The sequence below is a fragment of the Mus musculus genome, chromosome 2 (genome assembly GCF_000001635.26).
Source record: "Mus musculus strain C57BL/6J chromosome 2, GRCm38.p6 C57BL/6J".
NCBI lineage: Eukaryota > Metazoa > Chordata > Mammalia > Rodentia > Muridae > Mus > Mus musculus.
Window position 1 is genome coordinate 80,638,584 of NC_000068.7, and position 21,841 is coordinate 80,660,424.

The 21,841-nt window shown below is 39.1% G+C and overlaps 1 protein-coding gene across 2 annotated transcripts; it reads left to right on the forward strand.

Moving 5' to 3' along the window:
* Positions 1-228: 228 nt before the first annotated feature.
* On the forward strand, positions 229-21,488 carry Nup35 (nucleoporin 35). Of its 2 annotated transcripts, none has more exons than NM_027091.4 (9): positions 229-349; positions 4,042-4,212; positions 5,569-5,696; positions 7,826-7,880; positions 14,271-14,412; positions 16,210-16,279; positions 17,366-17,494; positions 18,606-18,770; positions 19,738-21,488. In NM_027091.4, exons 1-9 carry the CDS (start codon positions 310-312, stop codon positions 19,813-19,815), a joined length of 978 nt encoding a protein of 325 aa, NP_081367.1. In that variant the 5' UTR covers positions 229-309; the 3' UTR covers positions 19,816-21,488. The 2 variants fall into 2 exon arrangements, with proteins under 2 accessions (NP_081367.1, NP_001177108.1); NM_001190179.1 differs by lacking the exon at positions 229-349 and adding an exon at positions 681-821.
* The last annotated feature ends 353 nt before the right edge of the window (positions 21,489-21,841 follow it).

Here is a 21,841-nt window from a genome sequence, read left to right on the forward strand (position 1 = left end):
CTCAGAAATCCGCTTGCCTCTGCCTCCCAAGTGCCGGGATTAAAGGCGTGTGCCACCACTGTGGTTTACTAGTCTTAGAAGCAGACGTCTCACATTGCTCTCGGTATCCTCATAAAATCTTCCTTAGCATCCCAGACATGGTAAAGAAGGTTGCCCTCTTCCAAAATGGCTGAAGCGCCCTCAGCCTCCGCAGAGAGCATGACCGGAAGTTGCGCAACCCATAAGGCTGAGCGGCTCTTACGGTGATAAGAGTTTCCGCCATTTTTGAAAACTGGGAAGCTCATTGCTGGAGTAGGAGCGGCCGTTGCGATGGCAGCGTTTGCGGTGGATCCCCAGGCGCCCACGTTGGGTGAGTGGACCGCGGCTTTCCCGGCGGCACAGCCAGCGCGCTGTTGACCCGGAGGTGTCACACGCCACGGAGGGAGCGGGGAGCGCTGTGGCCGGTGACATCTGGGCGGTGGTACCCGGGAACCCGGCACGGCGCCCGGCTGCACTGTGGTCACCTGCCCCGTACCCCGAAAGCATGCACGAGGATGGGCGGTGAGCCACTGGTCGCTGTAGTAACCGGTTGCCGCTGGGCCACCTAGGTTTCTAGGTCGGATCTTAATGTCACAAAAGAAATTTGTATATGAATGCATGACCCAGAACCAACCTGGCTCGCCCGGCTCCCCCGCCTTTTACTTTGGAACTTGACTCTATTGGACGACTGCTGATTCTAAAGAATTATCCCCATTATTTGTTGGGGAAACGTTCCGAATATGCCGTATTTGGAGAAAAAACAAACCAATTAACATGTTGATTCTCCACTCCCGCTGAGTTTTGTGAGTAGTGACAATGGTCATATTCTACAACAGAAAACAAACAAAACCTGTCTACAGTTTCCTAGACGTATCGTAGTATTATTAGTTTATAACTCTCTAAGCTTGGTAAAGAGAGTAAGCATTGTATTTATTGTGTAGAACTAACTTTGTAGATTCAAAAGGCATGTAATGCTTGCCACGTTTTGGGTAAAAAGTTGTTTTAAGAATAGAGTTGCAGCCGGGCAGTGGTGGCGCACGCCTTTAATCCCAGCACTTGGGAGGCAGAGGCAGGTGGGATTTCTGAGTTCGAGGACAGCCTGGTCTACAAAGTGAGTTTCAGGACAGCCAGGATTATACCGAGAAAACTTGTATTAAAACCAAACCAAAAAGGGAAAAAAGAATGACATAACTTGATTTTGTTTATCATAAAAACTGAACCAATAATGCTAATAATGTAGATACACTGTTGCATTAAAACTTGTTTTCTGATTTTTTTTTTCATATTATTTAGAGATCAGGGCAGTTCCAGTTTTTCTGTCCAACAGTGACATTTTGGAGAGCATATTTTCAGGTGTAAGAAATGTGAACACATTCTTGTATATTGCCTAGCTTAGGCTCTGACTTTGTCTGATATTAACTGTTCAGAGTCACATGTTGCACGTGTTTTAGGTGTCTGCTGGTCTGACATCCTCTTGGCACCTCACCCAGGCACTCCTCTCTGAGGAAGTCAGTGAAGGAATTAACATTTAGGGGCAGAGATTGAGAAGTGGAATTTCAGACGTGCAGGATGCAGCAATCATTAAGCCTTTATGTTTAGTCATGAAGGAATGGTTAGTGGCAGTCTGGCTTCCTACTTTATCACGGTGTATTTAGGTAGCTGAGTTTTTTCTTGACCTAATTAGATTGTTATATAATGTGCAAGTGTATGGATGTGTTGTGTGTCCTGGGACTGAATTTAGGCTTAATGGCAAGGACTTTGACCCATTGAACCATCTCACCACACCTTGATAACTCTTACAGTTGTCACAGTTTTCCTACCCCTCTTGTAGATGATAGTTGTGATGTTACCAAAACCTTTGTATTTTGTTACAGGTCTTTTCTAAATATCTATTTAGAATATGCTTTTGTTGAGACTTCTGGTTTGAGTTTAACTTACTTTTTTTTTTTTTTTTGAGACAGGGTTTCTCTGTATAGCCCTGGCTGTCCTGGAACTCACTCTGTAGACCAGGCTGGCCTCGAACTCAGAAATCCGCCTGCCTCTGCCTCCCTAGTGCTGGTATTAAAGGCATGCATCACAATGCCCTGTTTAACTTTCTTTTGAGATACGTAGTAGCACTATGTAACATAACTAGTGCTTTACAAAAGAATTACAATTTTCTTTTTACACCTTAGTGTGTGTGTGTGTTTGTGTGTGTGTATACATTTTTCCCCCGAGGGGGAGGGAGGGGTGAGGATGGGAGTTTCAAGACAGGGTTTCTCTATATATATAGCCCCTGGCTGACTGGAACTCACTTTGTTGACCAGCTGACCTCGAACTTAGAGACCTGCCTGCCTCTTTCTCACGAGTGCTGGAATTAAAGGCCACCACCATCCAGCCTTACAGCTTTTTTGATACTTGTTTTATTCTTCTGAGTTATTTTGTTTTTTCATCCCTCTTTTTAAACTTAAACTGTTAGTATCCAGATCTGCATTAATAATGGAAAAAAAGAGGAAGGGTATGCTATTAAAAGCTTTTGAATATCAGAAAACAAGTATTTAGGCTATTTAGAAGTTAAGCAATAGTTAGTAAAAACCACATAACTCTCATACCAGACATCAGACTTCTCTGAATACAATAAATCATACAAAGGCTTACTCCCTAAGCCAGAAAATGAAGTGTTCATCAGTAGACATGCAAGTCTTCGTTACCACTTTACAAAGGTTTTGTATCATAAGATGCTGGTGGATTATGAAGTCCTTACTGAATGTTAGCTATCAGATCAAGTGCTCTGCTTGTGATAAAAGTAATAAAAGCTGTGAGTGGATTCCACCCTTATGCTCATTTTGCTAAGAGAACCTGAGTCTACATCTCTATGTGGCTTATGTCTTTCTTACTGCTTAATTTTACTGAGTCATTCAGTTAGTTTTCTTATTCTAAAAATGGGAATAATCATTGCTGCTGCTTGAGAAGGTTAATTTTTAAAAAAAATATGTATTTGTTTTTTATATGTGCTTGGGTGTTTTGTTTGTATTAATGTCCTGTACCACCTGTGTGCCTGGCATCTGAGGAAGCCAAAAGAGGGCATCGGATTTCGTGGAACTGGAGTTTTGTAAGCCACCATTTGGACACTGGGGAGTCAATCTGGAACAGCAGCCAGTGATTGTAACTACTGAGGCATCTCTTCAACCCTAGAAGAGTAATTTTGAATTGATGGTTACAAAATATTCTTTCTTTAGATTGGTTTTATGTTAGGGAAACTTTTGCTGATTACAGTTTTCTAAAGGTTGTTTTTAATGAATTTAAGATAAATGATCTGAAAGTAAGTTTTTGTTTGTTTCCAGACAGGGTTTCTCTGTGTAGCCCTGGCTGTCCTGGAACTCAATCGGTAGACCAGGCTAGCCTCGAACTCAGAAATCCACCTGCCTCTGCCTCCCAGGTGCTGGGATTAAAGGCGTGCGCCACCATGCCTGGCTGAAAATAAGTTTTATAACTCCTTTTACTGTATTTCTGAATTAGAAGGTAAGTTCTAGCGTCCTTAGTGTGGTAAGGTGTGCATGATTATTACATTTTTATTGTTTCTGATTTTCCAATATTTGTATAAAGATTGGTGTATTCTTGTTTTTAGGTGCATAGTAGAAACACAGATATAGAAATAAATTATTCTGCTTTTATTAGAGATTTCTTTTTAAATAATAAGCTAAGGTTTTCAAAATGATGCTTTTAAATCCATGAAATAGTATAACTAAGAACACCTGCCAAAGATTAGCCTTGTGGATGTACCTTGTGGGAGCTTGTATAACATGAGCAAATGCTCTGGATTGGATCTCTAGCATCGTAAAATACAGGTGAAAGATTAATATTGTGAATACAAGACTATTTCACATTTTGGAATTCATAATAGCTTATAAAATAAATTCAAATACAGTTCATATTTAAATTTTTATGATTAAATTATTCATCTTTTATCATAAATTGCTGTATCTGTTTGTGAGGTACTGTAATGGAAATGGCTTTATTTTATTTCATTTTTGATTAATTTAGGATCTGAACCAATGATGTTGGGTTCACCTACATCTCCAAAGACAGGCGCTAATGCCCAGTTCTTGCCTGGATTTTTAATGGGGGATCTACCAGCTCCAGTGACTCCGCAACCTCGATCAATTAGTGGCCCTTCAGTAGGAGTAATGGAAATGAGATCACCTTTACTAGCAGGTGGGTTAATTGCTTATGGTGATATTATGGTATATCAGTATGCATAGTGGAATTTCAGAGAAGTAATGATACAATACTCCCTCACCAACACATTATTATTAGTTTTTAAATATTTTCATTATAAAGTTATGCTTTAGCCCAGCCTGGTTATAAGCCTCTATAATTCAGCATTCAGGAGGTTGATGTAGGAGAATTGTGAGTTAAAGGCTAGCCTGGGCCACATAGGGCATTTCAGGCAAGCTGAGGCTATAGGGGATACCCTCTCTAAAAAGCCTTATACATAGCCAGGCATGGTGGTGAAAGTCTATAATCCATCATCCAGGAAATAAAGGCAAGGATTTGGAGTTTAAGGACATTCTTCCCCTCATTGTGATTCTCAGAGGTCAGCTTGGGCCATAGGAGACCTGTCTCAAAACAATATACAAACCAATAAGCAACTACCAGAAAACCCCACAAGAAATGAAGGTATACTTTTTTCCCTCGGGCTCTTGACTTAGTGGTAGCCATGTGTATGCTAATCCTTTTTTTATTTCTCTCATTAAAAAATCAGTTTGATAGGTAGAAGAGCTCCATTCTTTAAAAAAAAATAGTATCTCAGAAGATGAGTCTGAAGCTAAATAATAATTTGACAGACTTGCTCCTTAGTGGCAGCATTTGTTTTGTTCTCCAGTCTGGACTCTGAGTAGCCAGGTGACTTCTGTAGCTGTTCAGTGTCCAATAAAGGCCTGGCCTGTTTCATTGTTTACCACTGCTTACGTGACAAAAGTTGCTCCCTTTTCTCTGTTAAATAGGCTCTGTTTAATTTTGATGTTAAATTCCATGCTGGGGTGATTTAAATTATTCACGTAAATATATTGTTGTCTATACCTACGGAAGGAATGGGATTAATTTTCTTTTGAGACAGCGTTTTGCTATGATATTTGTCCTGGCCTTGACCTTGTAATCTAGGTGGTCTGCCGACTCAGCCTCCTGTGGGCACAAACCATCACGTGCGGCCCTGACATTGATCCCGTTTGGTATTGAATGTTAAGCATATGGTAGAGGAACCAATGTTACATGTGTTTTTATAAAAACTAAAATTTCCAATAGTTTATTCTGAAACCTTTTATTCAAAGTGCATTCTGCAGCTCACCAACATTGTGACATCACTTGGGAGCTTTTCAGAGTTGTAGTCACAGGTTCCACTTGTACCATTTGAATCAGCCTGAATTCAAACAAGAGCTCCAGGCGACTGTTAGACATTAAAGTTTGAATAGCTGTAGGAAACAAGTTTATTTCAAAACCACAAACTAAACATACCTTGCAAGAGAGATGCACAGTGGCTTTGTTTTCACCTGAGTGGTTTGTATGTTGTAGGGGGCTCCCCACCACAGCCAGTTGTCCCTGCTCATAAAGATAAGAGTGGAGCTCCACCTGTGAGAAGTATCTATGATGACATTTCCAGCCCAGGACTTGGATCAACGCCTTTGACTTCAAGAAGACAGGTGACAAACACATTCCCATGATCAATAGGTAGCCATTTTGTGGTTTTGTGTGGTTCTACAGTAAGGGCAGTAATTAGAAAGTTTTCCCTAGTATTAGTTCTGAAGTAACCATGAGTATAGAATAAGCCTTAACTACATATGTGCTCTACTTATGTTAACATGAAATGTATATAAGATGTCATAGGATCCTAAGGTGGGCATGGTGGCATACACCCTGTAGTCCAGTACTAGGGAGGCTGAGGCAAGGCAGAAGTACGAAAAGTTTGCAGCTGGCCTCTTCTAAATAGCAAGATCCTGTATTAGCCAAAAAAAGAAAGAAGGTGGTAGACTATAGATTGTCTTCTAATATAAGTAGTTCTGTGGGCTAGGTATGTCTTATTAACTTGTCCATATTTCCAACCTGATTATTGTAAATGTAGAGTATAATTAGAGTTTTAAGTCATTCCACTTGTTTAAGCATAAATTTTGTTTTTTTTTTTTTGTTTTTTTGTTTTTTTCTGGAAAAAAGTAAGTGAAAATTCAGTGTAGTATTTGGAGGTTTAATGTTTAATAATGATTTGTGAGCTTTGGTTTTGAGCCAGGGCGTCCCCATGTAGTTCTGGCTGGCCTGGAGTTTTCACAGATCTGTGTCTGCCTCCCAAGTGCTGGGATTAAAGGTGTGTGCCACCATGCCTGGCCTGAGAGCTTTGTTTTAGGAATTTCTTTCTTACAGAAGACCAGTATTCTTTTACTAAAGAAACTGCCTCCTGCAAGTTGATGAGCTAATCACTTAGCATGCTCCTCTGTCGGTGTCATGGGGGTTCTCAGGGCAGGTGTGGGATGCCATGCCTGGCTTGCATAGGTATCAGTCTTGGTGGACGGTGCTCTTCTAGGTTTACCACATCCAGAGCATCCTGAATGGGGATCCTTCGGAAGATTAAGTAAAATCCAGTGTGCAGCTTAGTGTGAGAACCACTAGCTTCTGGATTCATGACTGTTCTTGATAGTCTTCTGCTGCATGAAAAGAATTAGTGTTAGTTATTAACACATTTGAAAGGGGGAGAAGACTTGTAGGTGATAGCATACACCAATGTTTTTGACTTTGAAGTATGAACATTATTAATACATGAGGGCCAAATTTAGTTATGCTCCCAAGATACCATGCTCAGCTCTGGTTTGGATCAGATAGTTGGATAATGGTGGGTTTTTTGTTTCTTGTATTCTGTTTATAGGAGGATTTAAAACAGACTTATTTTTATTTGTGAGTATGTGTGCATCTCTTTGTGGGCATGTGCTACTGTGTGGGTGCACTGAGAGGTCAAAGGAGGGCCCTGGAGCCCCTTGGGATGGGAACTGAACTCAGGGCTTCTGGAAGAGCAGCAGGTGCTTTTAATATCTGAGTCATCTCTCCAGCTTCTTTTAATGGATTTCTAACTCTAAAATATTTTCTTATTTAGAGATGCCTAATGATATTTTCCTCTTGGTAATGTTTTACTGAGTGTTAAACATAAGTTCTCTTTTGTTGTCATTTGAATGTGTTGTTTTATAGTTTGTGTCTGCTTAAAATTGCATTTTTTTTCTTTTTTGTGTGAATTTGATGAACAAATTATCATTATATCCATTAGTTTGTGTATTGGTCATTGAGAAATAACACCAAATAGCTACTATGTTACTATTAATTCCTATAAAAGTTTTTCGTTACCCAATGTAACGCCTTTCAAATTAGGTTTTTCTTTATATTGTGTGTATGTGTGTGATGAGATGCACTGTAGAGGCCATAGGCTAGCCTGCAGGAGTAGGCCCTCTTCCCACCATGTGGAGCTGGGGACTGAGCTCAGGCAGTAAGCTTGGCAGCAAGAGCACTTAGCCCTGAGCCATGTCACCAGCCTCATGCTTCCTACTGTAAACTATACACTAAAGGAGCCAAAGGAAATGTGATCTTGCCAGATTTTGAGTTAATGCTGGTCAGGACAGAAGATGAAAAGTGAGACTCCACCTTTGCAAGTGTGAGCTGATAGAAACACCTCTATTAATTAATATATTAAAGGAATTCACATCGATTGAAGAACCTTCTCTGTTGAACTTGTAGTGATTTCTGTGTTTGTGCATGGTTACAACTTTGTGTTTTTAACTTAGCACTCTTTTCACAGGCAAACATTTCATTGTTGCAGAGTCCTCTTGTTGGAGCTACAACTCCTGTACCTGGTGAGTCCTCTTACTCAGCTTGTTTTCTGCTCTGATGTTTGCCAGAGCAGAAAAACAAAACAAAACAAAACAAAACAAAACAAAACAAAACAAACTTTAACTCTTTAAATTTGGGGACTGGCTGAAATGTCAGTAATCTTTAGGAAGGCAATGCTTTGTGAATTTACAGATAGGATAGTCTACCAAAAGTATTAAGAATTTAAGAATGCACACTAAATAGATTTTTGAAGTAGTTCTTGGCTTATAAAAACTGTATAAAATAAGAGTTGCACAAGTGGGTAGAAGACTGAGATCAAACATAGGTGTTTTAAGGGGTACTGACACTGAGTTGTAAGCGAGTGTAATCCCTGGTTTGTCTTTTACAGCATTCTAGTCACTCTCAGTATCATCCTTAGGACATGGTCCTTTAAACATGTTTACCATTCCCATTGAATGATGGGAATCGCTCAGAAGCGACCTGTGTGAAAGAGAACAAACACAGGAAATAATCCTCCAGTAGACAATATTGGTCACACGATTTATGTTTATAAACAAAATAAGCAGATTAGGAAGCTCATTAGAGGCCGAGCAGAGGTGGCGCACGCCTTTAATCCCAGCACTTGGGAGGCAGAGGCAGGCGGATTTCTGAGTTTGAGGCCAGCCTGGTCTACAGAGTGAGTTCCAGGACAGCCAGGGCTACACAGAGAAACCCTGTCTTGAAAAACCAAAAAAAAAAAAAAAAAAAAAAAAAAGAAAGAAAAAAAGAAAAAAAATCTCATTAGAAATGAATATGTTTTGTATAGAGGAGAGGGTTTGTGGTAGAAGGGATTTAAAAGGTGTGTGTGTGTGTTTTGGGCCCGAGTTTTGCTAATTAATAGTTCAGGCTGATCTCCAGCCCTCCTGTCTCAGCCTCTTGGGAGTTAGGATTATAGCTATGCTATCTCATCTGACTGGGCTTGGAGTTTTATAGAGTAGTATGTTAGTTTTCTGTTGCTATTTTATTAGTTACGATATACTGAGTAATGGCTTAAACCAGACTATGTATTGTGCTGTAGTTCTGAAGATCAAGAGAGTGCCATAGTTCTTAGTGAAGTAGGAGGGCATTGGAAAGGCTGCTGCAATTTGTGGAGGAGGCTATTGAGAGTACAGACTCCACCTTTTCTGTTCTATAGATGGCTCTCTTTCCTTGGACGATGATCCCTGCCTTCCACTTTTAATGTTGGCAATTACTCTTTGACCATTCTTTTTGTTTGTTTTGAGAAGTCTCACTGTGAGGCTTTAGCTGTCATGGCACTTGCTGTGTAGATTAGGCTGGCCTCAAATTCACAGAGATCTACCTGTCTCCCAAGTGATGGGATTAAAGGTGTGTACCACCACACTGAACATTCTTGTAGTTACATCTCAATTCACTTATTTATTTAGTAGCTCTGTTATATTGCCCTCCTGAATCTATTAGAAAACCAGATGATTAGCAGACTCAATTCCACCTGCAACTAAAATCCCTTTTTGGCAAATACTACAGAATAGTCTCCATATTCAGGAGGTTAGATTATGAACATCATTGGGGGCATTATTTTACTTGTCCACAGGTAGGAAAAAAAAATAAAATTTTTTTCCAAAACCTGAAGTGAGGGAGGTAAGGAAAAAAGTGTTCTAGATAGAAGGGCCCAGCTCCTGATTCTGAGAGCTTTTCACAGAAGTTATCAAAGCTCAGCCTCATTTGGTAACCTCCCAGGTTCTATCCCATCCATCTGAGGATAGGAAAGTCCTGAACACCCTCACGCTCACAGCTGTGTCTGAAGTGAGGATAAACTGGTGGGTACTTTCCGTACCATTTCAGATCTAACATAGCTGGACAAGGGATAGAGTGTCCAGTGACGCAGAGTGAACAGAACGCCACCACTCCCTGTAGCCTCCAGACAACTAATAGCAATCATTCCAGAAGTTCCTACTGCCTTGACTTTCCCATAATTTCCTCTTCACTACAGATGGATTTAGTAGGTAAAATATATTTCTAAAATGAAACATTTAGAACACAGAGTATATGAGGAGTTGGAAAAATAGAGCTTAAAGCACACATAACAAGGAATGTGGTGCTTGGGACCAGCTCATCCCAGACAGATAATAACTGCCACTGTCTCTGTCTTAAAAGACCTTGGAGGTATGCTGCTCTTTGGCCTGCTTAGCATGGCTTGTTCGGCCTCCTTTCTTACATGAGGTAGGACTACCTGATGAAGAGTGGCATTGCCCGCCCACTGTGAGCTGGACCCTCCCAGATGACTCACTGGATCAAGAGAATGCCCCACAGACTTTCCTACAGACCAGTCTAATGGAGGTATTTTCTCAAACCAACTCGCCTCTTCCCAGAAGACCCTTGCTCCCAACCCCAGGAAACCAAGGGTTTTATCTGTAGAGAAATAAAAGCTAAACACGTCAAAACTCAATGAGCCCACTCACAGAAGAGACAAAAGGTATGTGAAAATGACAAGAAGGGAAAGTGAAAATCTGCATACTGAGAATGGATTTGCCTGTCTGTACTCAGAATACCAGCTAGGGAGACTATGCCGGGGCCTAGCAAACACAGAAGTGGATGCTCACAGTCAGCTATTGGATGGGTCACAGGGCCCCCAATGGAGGAGCTAGAGAAAGTACCCAAGGAGCTAAAGGGAACTGCAACCCTATAGGTGGAACAACATTATGAACTAACCAGTACCCTGGAGCTCTTGTCTCTAGCTGTGTATGTATCAAAAGATGGCCTAGTCGGCCATCACTGCAAAGAGAGGCCCATTGGACTTGCAAACTTTATATGCCCCAGTACAGGGGAACGCCAGGGCCAAAAAGGGGAGTGGGTGGGTAGAGGAGTGGGGGGGGGTGGGTATGGGGGACTTTTGGGATAGCATTGGGAAATGTAAATGAGGAAAATACCTAATAAAAAAAAGGAAAAAAAAGAATGCCAGCTAGGCAACACTCACGTCCATAAAGGCTATTCTTTGGGGAAAAAAGTTAAAAGGCAGGAAAAAAGCTACATAAGCTAAAGGACATGCCTTAAGGAATCTATCAATAGCCCAGTAAAGCAAAATCCCACACCAAAACACACTGTGAAACCCAGAACAGAAACCATGTAGAAATCATGGGTTTTCTCCCAACAGCCAGGAATTGTCATGGCAAACAACTTCCACAGTGCAGTAGAAAACAAAGACCAAGAAACTTCATCTCTGAAATCCCAATCTCATACAGGACTAAAGAGAAGCAATTCCACCTTGAGTTTTGAGTTTTACTTATTCTGCAACCTTTATGATGAAACTACACAAATGTGTGCTTTGCTAAAAAATAGAAGAATTTAAAAAAATGGGAGATAAACAATTATAAAAACAAGCTCAACACAGGAAATGAAGGCAAATCCTAGGGTGACAGTTGTTCACTATTCTGAAGCAGCAAACTGCCAAGAGAATGATGTTCTCAGCTTAAAACAAAACAACAAAAAAGTGCTTGAAGCTGGTCATTTTATAAAAAGATAAACAGGTATCATAGTAACAGAAAACTTCCTTACAGGGAGTGGTGGCGTTCTGTTCACTCTGCGTCACTGGACACTCTATCCCTTGTCCAGCTATGTTAGATCTGAAATGGTACGGAAAGTACCCACCAGTTTATCCTCACTTCAGACACAGCTGTGAGCGTGAGGGTGTTCAGGACTTTCTATCCTCAGATGGATGGGGTAGAACCTGGGAGGTTACCAAATGAGGCTGAGCTTTGATAATCTATATGAAAGGCTGTCAGAAACCATTGCTAGTACTATTGTGATCTGTCTGGAGCTTCCACGAATCTATAAGCTACCACATTCAATCTGAGGAGCCTACCGTGCTTAAGAAATACTCCTATCATGGGGAAACTTCCCTGGTGTAGGTTTTCTAAACAGTGGCTCTAGTGTCCATTGGGCTGAGGCAAAACTCTTTATTCCAGATCTGTCATGCTTGTTTTCGTGGTGAGAAGATGTCATGGCCAAGACCTCCTTTTCTAATGTTCATTTATATCATTTTGCAATTTGCTGTAATTTTTCTTTTGTTTTCACTTATTTTGAAATAGTTGGATCTGTTCTTTAATTGAAGGGCAGTAAGAGCTTTTGCCCGCCCTTTAGTTTGATTTTGTGAGGAATGTTCGGCTAGTGATTTCCCAAGGAGATAACTTCTCGTCCAGCCTGATGCAGTTTGTTGGGCACTTTATTTTCCTCTTAAGCATAGTGTGTCGGTACCAGAAGTTTGATTTGAAGGAAGGGAAATCAGTGCAGCAATTAAATATTAGCTTGGTGGGAAGCAATTATACTAAACTTATGTAAATACTTTTCGATTAGTGTAAGTAATTGCATTTTTTAGATTAGTTGACAAGGCAAAGATTAGATTGCTTATTCATTTGAGACTTAATTTTGATTTGTCTATTTAAAGGTCATAATGGTTGTCTCAACTTGAGCCTTAATTAAATTTCTTGCTTGAAGGTTATTACATGATAAAACATAACTAAACTATATCTTAGTGGTTATATAGGGCATAAAATTGAGTTGGTTTTATACTAATGTACCTTTTATTGTTTTTAGCTTATTAAAGGCATATCTTTGTAGTAAGAATTAATTAGATTTTAAAGAGATAGTTGATAAGGCTTGTTTGTTTGTTTGTTTGTTTGTTTGTTTATCAGATACAGTATCATTGTATAGCCCTGGCTGGCCTATACCTTGCTAATATTTAGACCAGTCTGGCTTTGAACTCACAGAGATCCTCTTGCCTTTACCACCCAAGTGCTGGGACTATATGTGTCACTGAAACTGGCAAGATGTGTTTTTAATTGTTTGTGTGTCTGGGTCTGTATGTACATTTGAGTAGTGTCCACAGAGGGTATTGGGTCCCTTGAAGTTGGTATTGCAGTCAGGTGTGAGTTGTCTGACATGGGTGCTGGGAACTAAACTCAGGTCCTCTGCAAGAGGATTGTGTGCTCTTAACTGCTGAGCCAGCTCTCCAGTTCCTGAGACATTCCATTATAAATGTCTCATTTTAAAAATACATTTTACTTATTAAATCCAACTGTGATGGCATGAAGAATAATAATTGTTCAGTGTGTTATAATGTGTTCTAGCTTCTCTTCCTATTGTGGTGATTAAAAAACCCCATCCAACAAAAGCAACTCAAGGGAGAAAAGGTTTATTTGGCTCGCAGTCCAGGCTCCAGCCTATCATTGTGGAGGCGCCGAGGCAACAGCAACTTACAGCAGCCGCTCAAAATGCGTCCACACTAAAGAACAAAGAGTACCGTGTAGTCTTCATTCTGCCTCCCCTGTGTTCACAGCCTGTGTCTTTGCTAGTTGTTAGTAGTTACTCTCTAGACTTGGATGTTTTCTAGAATTACACATCTGTTTGTCTTTGTTCTAGAATTTAGGCTTCATTAGGGTTGCTTGTGCTTGGTTTCATATTTTTATGATTTGTGCTGCTTTGCTTGTAACATCAAGAATGATGTTCCATATATATATGAAACGATTAACTGGATTGATAAATTATTTCTGTTGTAAAAGATAAAGAAAATTGGGCTGGTGAGATGGCTCAGTGGGTAAGAGCACCCGACTGCTCTTCCGAAGGTCCGGTGTTCAAATCCCAGCAACCACATGGTGGCTCACAACCATCTGTAAGAAGATCTGACTCCCTCTTCTGGAGTGTCTGAAGACAGCTACAATGTACTTACATATAATAAATAAATAAATATTAAAAAAAAAAGAAACCCTTACTCCATTTTTACAAAAAAAAAAAAAAAAAAAAAAAAAGATAAAGAAAATTAATATCTACTTAGAAATATATAGTCAAGACTTTGAGATGAAATAAACTTACAGCAAGGTTTGGTGGCATACATCTGCAATCTTAGATGCACGAGGATCAGGTGTGTTAAGAAGCAAGGGTCGGATGTAGCTCGGTGACAGTGCAGGCAGCGGCCCTTGTGTAACGAACGCCCTTGGTGTCTTCCCAGCACCGGGATCTAGGGGAGGAGAAGGAGCGTCTTTCACTTTTCTGTTAGAAATTTACAAATGTTTAACATGCTTATGATGAGACATTAGTGCTTAATTTCAGAATAACCAAACACAGAATCATGTGTGGTGGAGAATACCTGTTATCTGATGCAGGAGGATTGCAAGTTTGAAGCTAGCCTAGGCTATATGGTGAAACCCTATCTCAAAGACAAAAATGACAAATTATCCCAGTTATTAATGACTGTCTCTATATGATAGTATGAAATGGCTATTGGCTACAGTTGTATGTTTCAAATCGTTATATCTAATTGTCAGCTTTTAATATAATTTGCCCTGTGAACTAAGATCTTTGATTTAAAATAAGCCCATGTGTTTTCATTGGTAACTAACTTCCTAAATTTACTAATACAGGGCAAAGCATGTTTAGTCCAGCAAACATTGGTCAACCACGAAAGACAACACTATCTCCTGCCCAACTGGATCCTTTTTATACTCAAGGAGATTCTCTGACTTCAGAAGATCACCTAGATGACACTTGGGTGACTGTGTTTGGGTAAGGATTCTGAACCTGCTAAACATTTACTCCACCCCAGTATTTGCTTCTACTCTTAAATACCCGCGCACCCCAGCACCCCTGCCGCCTGACTTGTCCACTGAAGAGTTGTCAGCATTACCGCAGCGTCTGTCTGCTCATCAGCTCTCTCTGTTGCTGTTGTGTTTCACTGAGCTGCAGACAGCGTGCAGATCATCCTGTGCACGCTGTCCACAGTTGAGCATCGTTAAAGAGAATTTGACTTTGATTCAAAGACCATTTGTGCACACTCTTCCCAAGTTATTTAGTAGTTGTTAAAGGCGAGGCGCCCCGTTAGATTTAGGATCCCTTTTTTACGTTTTTAAGTGGCTCTGCATGCACTGTAATAATCTCAGCTGGCTTGAGCTGGCGGGGCTGAGGTATGGTTATGCTCTGTGTCACAATAGTGGCAGCCCTGGTCACATCACTATAGTAGGACTATGATTGAACTTCTGTATACAGCAAAATTAACAAGTTAAGCACTTTAGAAATCTCTCATGTATACAGATGAAGAAATGGACTATAGACAAAAAAAAATCTTCCCCTGCCCCAAGGATTACAACTCATTAAATAGCAAGAATTTCAGCAGAAACTGAGGTGTCTTGATTCCAGTTTGGTCTTTACACTAAATCACAAACAGATTATTTATGAAAGTGTGATTGCCTTAACTTATATTGGAATACATTGGACCTTACTATGTTTATTTTGGGAGTAAAAAATTATAAAGAATATATAGGGCCCCTTGAAGGAAGAATAAATAGTAGGCAATAATATTTATTGGATTTTATTCATTTGATTTATTTTACAATTTAAAAATTCAAATAGGTGTGCATGGTAGAAAGTCTGTCATACTGTTTTTGTCCCCAGCTGTAGCTGGGTACAGTCCATGATGGCCTCTGCTTTGATTCTGTGACTGCTTCACTGAGAAACAGGGCAGCTATATTCCTTTGTTTCCTCGGAAGCCATTGCAGTTGAGTTGGCCACTTGATTTTACCTGCCATTGTTTAAAATGTTGTATTTTCTCATGAAGTAGGAGCAGTGTTGAGCATGTCTGTTTGTTTCTGTTTTAGGGTTCAGGAGTAATAGTGTGATTTTGAAGATTCCAAGTAGTTAGAAAAAGCCCTTGGATTATTTGTAGTTATTTAAAATATTTAAGATTTTACTATACTGTATCTTATTACTTTCATGTTTTAGCTATTCTATGTGTTTCCTGAAACATTTTCTTTTAAGGAATAAAACATTTTCTTTTGATCATTTAAGGGAAGTATTTCTAAGATACATGATATGTTCCTCCTTTAAAGACTTTAACTTTTCTGTCAATCTGGGATGGTAGTAGTGAAATATTGTTCATTGACTTGGGTGATCATCTTGAGAGTACTAGAATATTAGTATTACTGAAAGTAATAAAGGCCGTCAAGCCTTACTTAAACCATGTTTTATTTCTTAAATGCCATCCTCACTTGCAGCCATTTTCATTTTTGTGTCTTACTTTTATTTGTACCATTTTTTTTTTTTTTTGGAACCAAAATCTCATATACAGAGATATGTAAGGAAATAATGAAATTTGAGTTCACACCTGCATCTGGCTAGCTGTTGAAGAGCTGTGGTAATTAGTTATGGGACTGGAAATTTGAAACATTTCAGAGATGGCTCTGGGCATGGAGTGTAGTTGAGTCAAAGGTGACTGATAGAATTTACTATAGAGGAAATGGTATGGTAGTTTGTTTTTGTATTGATAATGGAAATTGATGGTTTTGTCTGGGCAATTTTTTCCCCCAGGTTTCCACAGGCATCTGCTTCTTATATATTATTACAGTTTGCACAATATGGGAATATCTTAAAGCATGTGGTAAGGCTCACTAATTTTTTTTTATTCAATTAACATTTTGGTTAAGGAAAGAAAAGTTATAAATTAAAGAGCACTACTTCTTTTTGTCTTTTTTCTAAATTTAGTTTTTGTTTTTTAAATTTTTTTATTCCTTTTTTTTAATTAGATATTTTCTTCATTTACATTTCAAATGCTATCCCCAAAGTCCCCTATACCCTTTCCCCACCCTGCTCCCCAACCTACCCACTTCTGCTTCCTGGCCCTGGCATTCCCCTGTACTGGGCCATATGATCTTCGCAAGACCAAGGGCCTCTTCTCCCATTGATGGCCGACTAGGCCATCTTCTGCTACATATGCAGCTAGAGACATGAGCTCCGGGGGTACTGGTTAGTTCATATTGTTGTTCCACCTATAGGGTTGCAGACCCCTTTAGCTCCTTGGGTACTTTCTCTAGCTCCTCCATTGGGGGCCCTGTGTTCCAGCCAATAGCTGACTGTGAGCATCCACTTCTGTCTAAGAGTCTAGAAGACTCAAATTTGAGTAGTATTAGTGAAGGAATAGTTAGGGTTGAGTGACTGTTTCATGATCCACCCTCCTTTCTTAACTAGTTCAGGCTCTTAGATAGGTCGACTATGTCTTGTATACAGTGGTGGTTTTCTCTTAAGCTTTATTGGGAACAGAGGAAGTGGGGAGCCCAGAGCTTCTGGAGTGTCTAAGAGCTCTTTATCCTACAGTGGCCTTAGGAGATACTTGTCCTGTACACAGGCCGTAACCAGGTTGCATTTCTATTATTTCAGTTCTCACTCCTACACAGTCATATTCATGAATATAGCTTTTTAGAAATTACATAATAGTTGCTAATATAACTCTTCTGTAGGAGATAATTCATTTGGAAGTCATTTTACTTTCAGGGAGTATTTGCCACATGTTTTGTTTTAGGGAGTTGAGATCTGGAGAGGGAGTATAGAAGCTATTTCCATAGATCTTTCTGAATTCTAATATGCAGCTTTTATAGGGGATCAAATAAAAATGCACGTCAATTTTGTCCTCATGTTTGTATGTTAGGTGTGGATTTTGTATCTTATGAAACAATTTCATTGTTTGCAGATGTCTAACACAGGCAACTGGATGCATATTCGTTACCAATCTAAATTGCAAGCCCGGAAAGCCTTAAGCAAAGACGGGAGAATATTTGGAGAATCCATCATGATTGGTGTCAAGCCATGTATAGATAAAGTAAGTTGTGGGTGATTTAAGGAAAGTAGCTTACTTATTCTGCATGAAGAGTGCAGGTAAATATTAACATTAGTGTTTGTCCTTTAGCCTCACCTTTCTTCTTTTCCCTAGTTTGTGAAATGGCATTACAAGATGTTAGAGATTATCTCTCTGAACTCTTCATTTTTTTTAAAAAAGAAAGGTAACTTGTGTGGAGTAGTACTAAAGTAGATTTTAGGTGTCTGGACCACTAGCCCTCTCTGACTTCTGCTCAGAGCATATCAGGGTTTATAAACTTTCTAATGACTGGTGCTGCTCAGCACAGACATGTCACATGGATGCTAACTGACTTTAAGTAGCTAAAGTTTTCTGATAATCATTTCTGTTTCAGAGTGCTAAAGTTTATTTTATATGTACTTTTTCAACATTGGTGAGTAGAATTTTCAACATTAGTGAGTAGAATTTAAGTTTTGTGGCTTAAAAAAAAAACCCCTTTGGAACATACTTTAAATAAATATATGCAAACCTTTTCCTGAATGCTGCATACTAGTTTCTGTGCCTGTTGCCAGTGCACACACAAAGCAGGCAAAGCAGACGGTGTTTCTTAGAACGCATAAGGGAACCTGAGTAGGAAGAGACACTCAGAGTCTGAAGCTGCATGGCACCCAGGACCCCCAGAGTCCTCTCTTCCCTAGGGCTCTCTGATGGCACTATAGGAATTGTACAGTTATACGAGTTAGTTCTGTTTGTCCTTGCTGACTTACCTTAGGGTCTGCTCTAAGACGCTTTAAACAAATGCACATGTTTATCATGTGTTCCGGGCTTATCCATCCCCATTCCTCTCTCACGTCCTCTGGAGCCTGCTATTCCAAAACATCTGTCTTATGCAGAGACTCTTGTTCTTGTGATATATAATTAAATTGAGGCTGTTTGATTTGGATTAGATCCCAAATTCTAGCTAAGAAATAGTATTTATTCTCAAAGCTAAGTTTACTTAAAAACTTAAATGGTCAAATTTAGTAGTCTTTAATAAGTTTGTGTGTGTGTGTGTGTGTGTGTGTGTGTTTGGGTGTTTTGGGGAAAGTATTACACAGTATTAGATGATGTGTCCCATGTTTCTTTATTTCTCCAGAATGTCATGGAAAACAGTGACAGAGGAGTCTTGTCATCTCCATCTCTAGCCTTTACAACACCCATCAGGACTTTAGGCACTCCAACACAGTCCGGAAGCACTCCTAGGGTTTCTACCATGAGGCCTCTTGCCACAGCATACAAGGCCTCCACTAGTGACTACCAGGTATTCTTAGGATACATGTAGCCTGTTTACTGTTTCATTAGATCAGTGGTGTGTGTGTGTGTGTGTACAGTTAAATGTTTACTCTTCATTTTCCTTGATGAAGCCTTCAAACTTCTAAATTTCTCATTTTTAAAGTTAGAGCCTTCACCAGTTCAAAAGGAAGGGGAAGGGGGATGGGATGGGAGGTTTTGGAGGGGAAAAAAGGATAAAAATTTAAATGTAAATAAAGAAAATATCTAATTAAAAAAAAGGAAAAAAAAGAAAGTTGTCTTTAATTTTGCAGCAGTTTCTTTCTTTGGGCTGGGGACATAGCTCAGCATTTTATGCAGCATGTGCCACAGGTATATGGTTTGATCTCCAGTACTGCAAAGCAAAAGAAAACAGTTCTTAAAACCAAAATATTATTCATTGCTGGCATGAAAAAAAATATTAAACTTTATCAAGTTGATTATAAAACTTGTAAACGAAAACAAAAAAACTTTACAATGCAATAGTATCAGTTATCAAAGGAAGGTGACCAGCTTTGAATATCAGATGAGAAAGTGGTCATTTAAAAAATGTAAAGAAATCCATTGCCTTCTCAAGAATGGTATGGGAACTGAGATGCTTAAGCTGTTATTGGCCCCATTGATTTCCCGAGAGTCCTGGATTTTGGCACAGGCCATGATACCTGCACATGAAGTATGCGTGAGCTGTCAGATGGTTGGGGGAATTTCCCATTGTAGTCTCCTGAAATTTGGAGATCATTACAGAATTTGAGTTTTTTGTTATTACTCTTTAGATCTGTATTTTAAATTCCTCATTTTGTAGGGTTTGGTTTTACATAGTTTTCTAACTAGAAGATGTTAAAAATTCGAATTTTAATGTCAGAATTAAATAGTTAACTGTAGAATTACCTGCCACTAAGGAAACTAACCTGATACATTTTTATTCTTTCTCTTTTTTGTTGTGATGTGTTATTTAATAGGTTATTTCTGACAGACAGACACCAAAGAAGGATGAGAGCCTTGTGTCAAGAGCGATGGAGTACATGTTCGGTTGGTAGTACAGCAGGAGCTGGACTGAGCCGCTATGCTACAGTAGCAGAGGGCTGCCATGCCATGGGTTAGTTGTATAACCATCCTGGCAGTGTGGGATACCCATCTCGGATACATCTTTTACAATCCTTTGGTTAAGGAAACAGCCCATCTGTAGCTTGCACTTTAAAAGATGGCCGTGATAGACCTGAAGAGAAGATGCCCACATGGCATTTGTGCTTCTGTGATGTAGTGCATGCTTAGTGCCGGGTACCCGGCGACTACTGCGGTCAATTAAATGATTGAGCTTCAAGTGAGTCTCACTGGCTTTCATGAGAAGGCGGATGAATCTCAGAGAGTGAGAGCTGCTTTACCAAGACACAGTGATTATAATTAGCAATTTGAATTATGGTCTTAATTTAGATAGTATTTAATATCTTTGTATATGTCTTGTGGATTGTCATCTCTTATATTCTTTTTAAAAACCATCTACAACTAATGTTTCCAAATAAACTTTGTCAATTTTTATGTGCTAAACATTTGTTTGGAAGGTTGATTTATTGTTGTAGTTTTAAGAGTTCACTGAAATAATAGAAAACATGTTAGTAACTTATACCTAGAATCCAGATTTCATTATCATTATTACATTTTGTCATATTTGATTTCCTTCTTTTGTTTGAGTACTTCTCAGATATGAGATATTTTTCATCCAAATATTTGGATAAATAAAAAACATTTCTATAGAGTCTTAAGTTTGTTAATATGCAAAATACAGGTCATTTAAATTTGTAATTTCCCCCAAATTGACTATTTGTTGTTGTGCTTTATTCAAATAATGATCTTAATGAGGTTGCCACAGTAGTAATAGTGTCTTAATATTTAACTGTTTAATAGTTAAATCTGTTAAAAACAATAGTTCTCTGTGTTCCTCACTATCCAACACTCCTGGCCTTGGTAAAGCAGCTACGTGAGTTGTGAGTACATAGTCTAGTGCTTGGATTTGGTCAGTTGTATGTATATGTGTATGTATGTATGTATGTATGTGTGTATGTATATATGTATATGTATGTGTGTATGTATATGTATGTATTTATGGTTCAGCTTGTACCTCATTTTTTCACATCTTAGCCATTATATCTGGAGAGAATCCCATTCTGCTTTCATTTTTTTTAATAGCAATAGGTATACTTTATATAAAAAGAAGAGACACCTAATTCTCGTCACACTTTTAAAGGTACTTATCTTTATCACTGGACACAGGTACAGGCCTAATAGCTTCTTTGGAACCTTCTCTGAATTCTTTGATAAAATGTTTAAAGCCCACGTATTTCTGATGCTTACCTGTATCAGTTGTTTGGAGACAATAAGACTTTTTCCAGCTGTCACTACTATTGCATTTATATTCAGAATTACCCTATGTAATAGGCTCTTTGATTACAGTAGTATACATTCATACAGAAATACCAGGCCTTTCCCTTTATCATACAGAATAATGTTTTCAGGCCTTGGTGTCTTAAAGAACTTAAATATAATACTATACCTATATTTACAAAGATACTCTGTATATATACTATATTGAAAACAGGTTTCATTTTATTATTGTTTCTTGTTATTTTTTTGTTCAGATTATCTCCTTTGGCTGCTAAGATTCTCAGAAAGGGCTCTTAAAAGAAAAGAAGCTTTTAATTAAAAAATACAGGGCATGCACTGTTAATGTTTTTCTTTTAATAGAATTTTAACTTTCTTTCCTCCCCCACCCCTATTTACTGTAAGTAATTGACAATTTCATACACATAGTAAATTCTGATCATGATTCTCTCTGATCAAGACCCTCTTATTCCCCTCTCACCCATGTCTTCCATCCCCGAATCTCCTTCCCACCTGTCTTGTTTTTAGTGCCCACTGAGTTTAGCCTGGGTTTCCCACATGAGCAAGGATGTAGAGCTACTGACGGGAACAGGGCTCTCATCAGTGGCTGTACCACTGAAGACAAAAACACCTGCTTCTCCAGCAGCCATCAACAGTCAGCAGTATACTGTGGAGGCACAGGGCCCC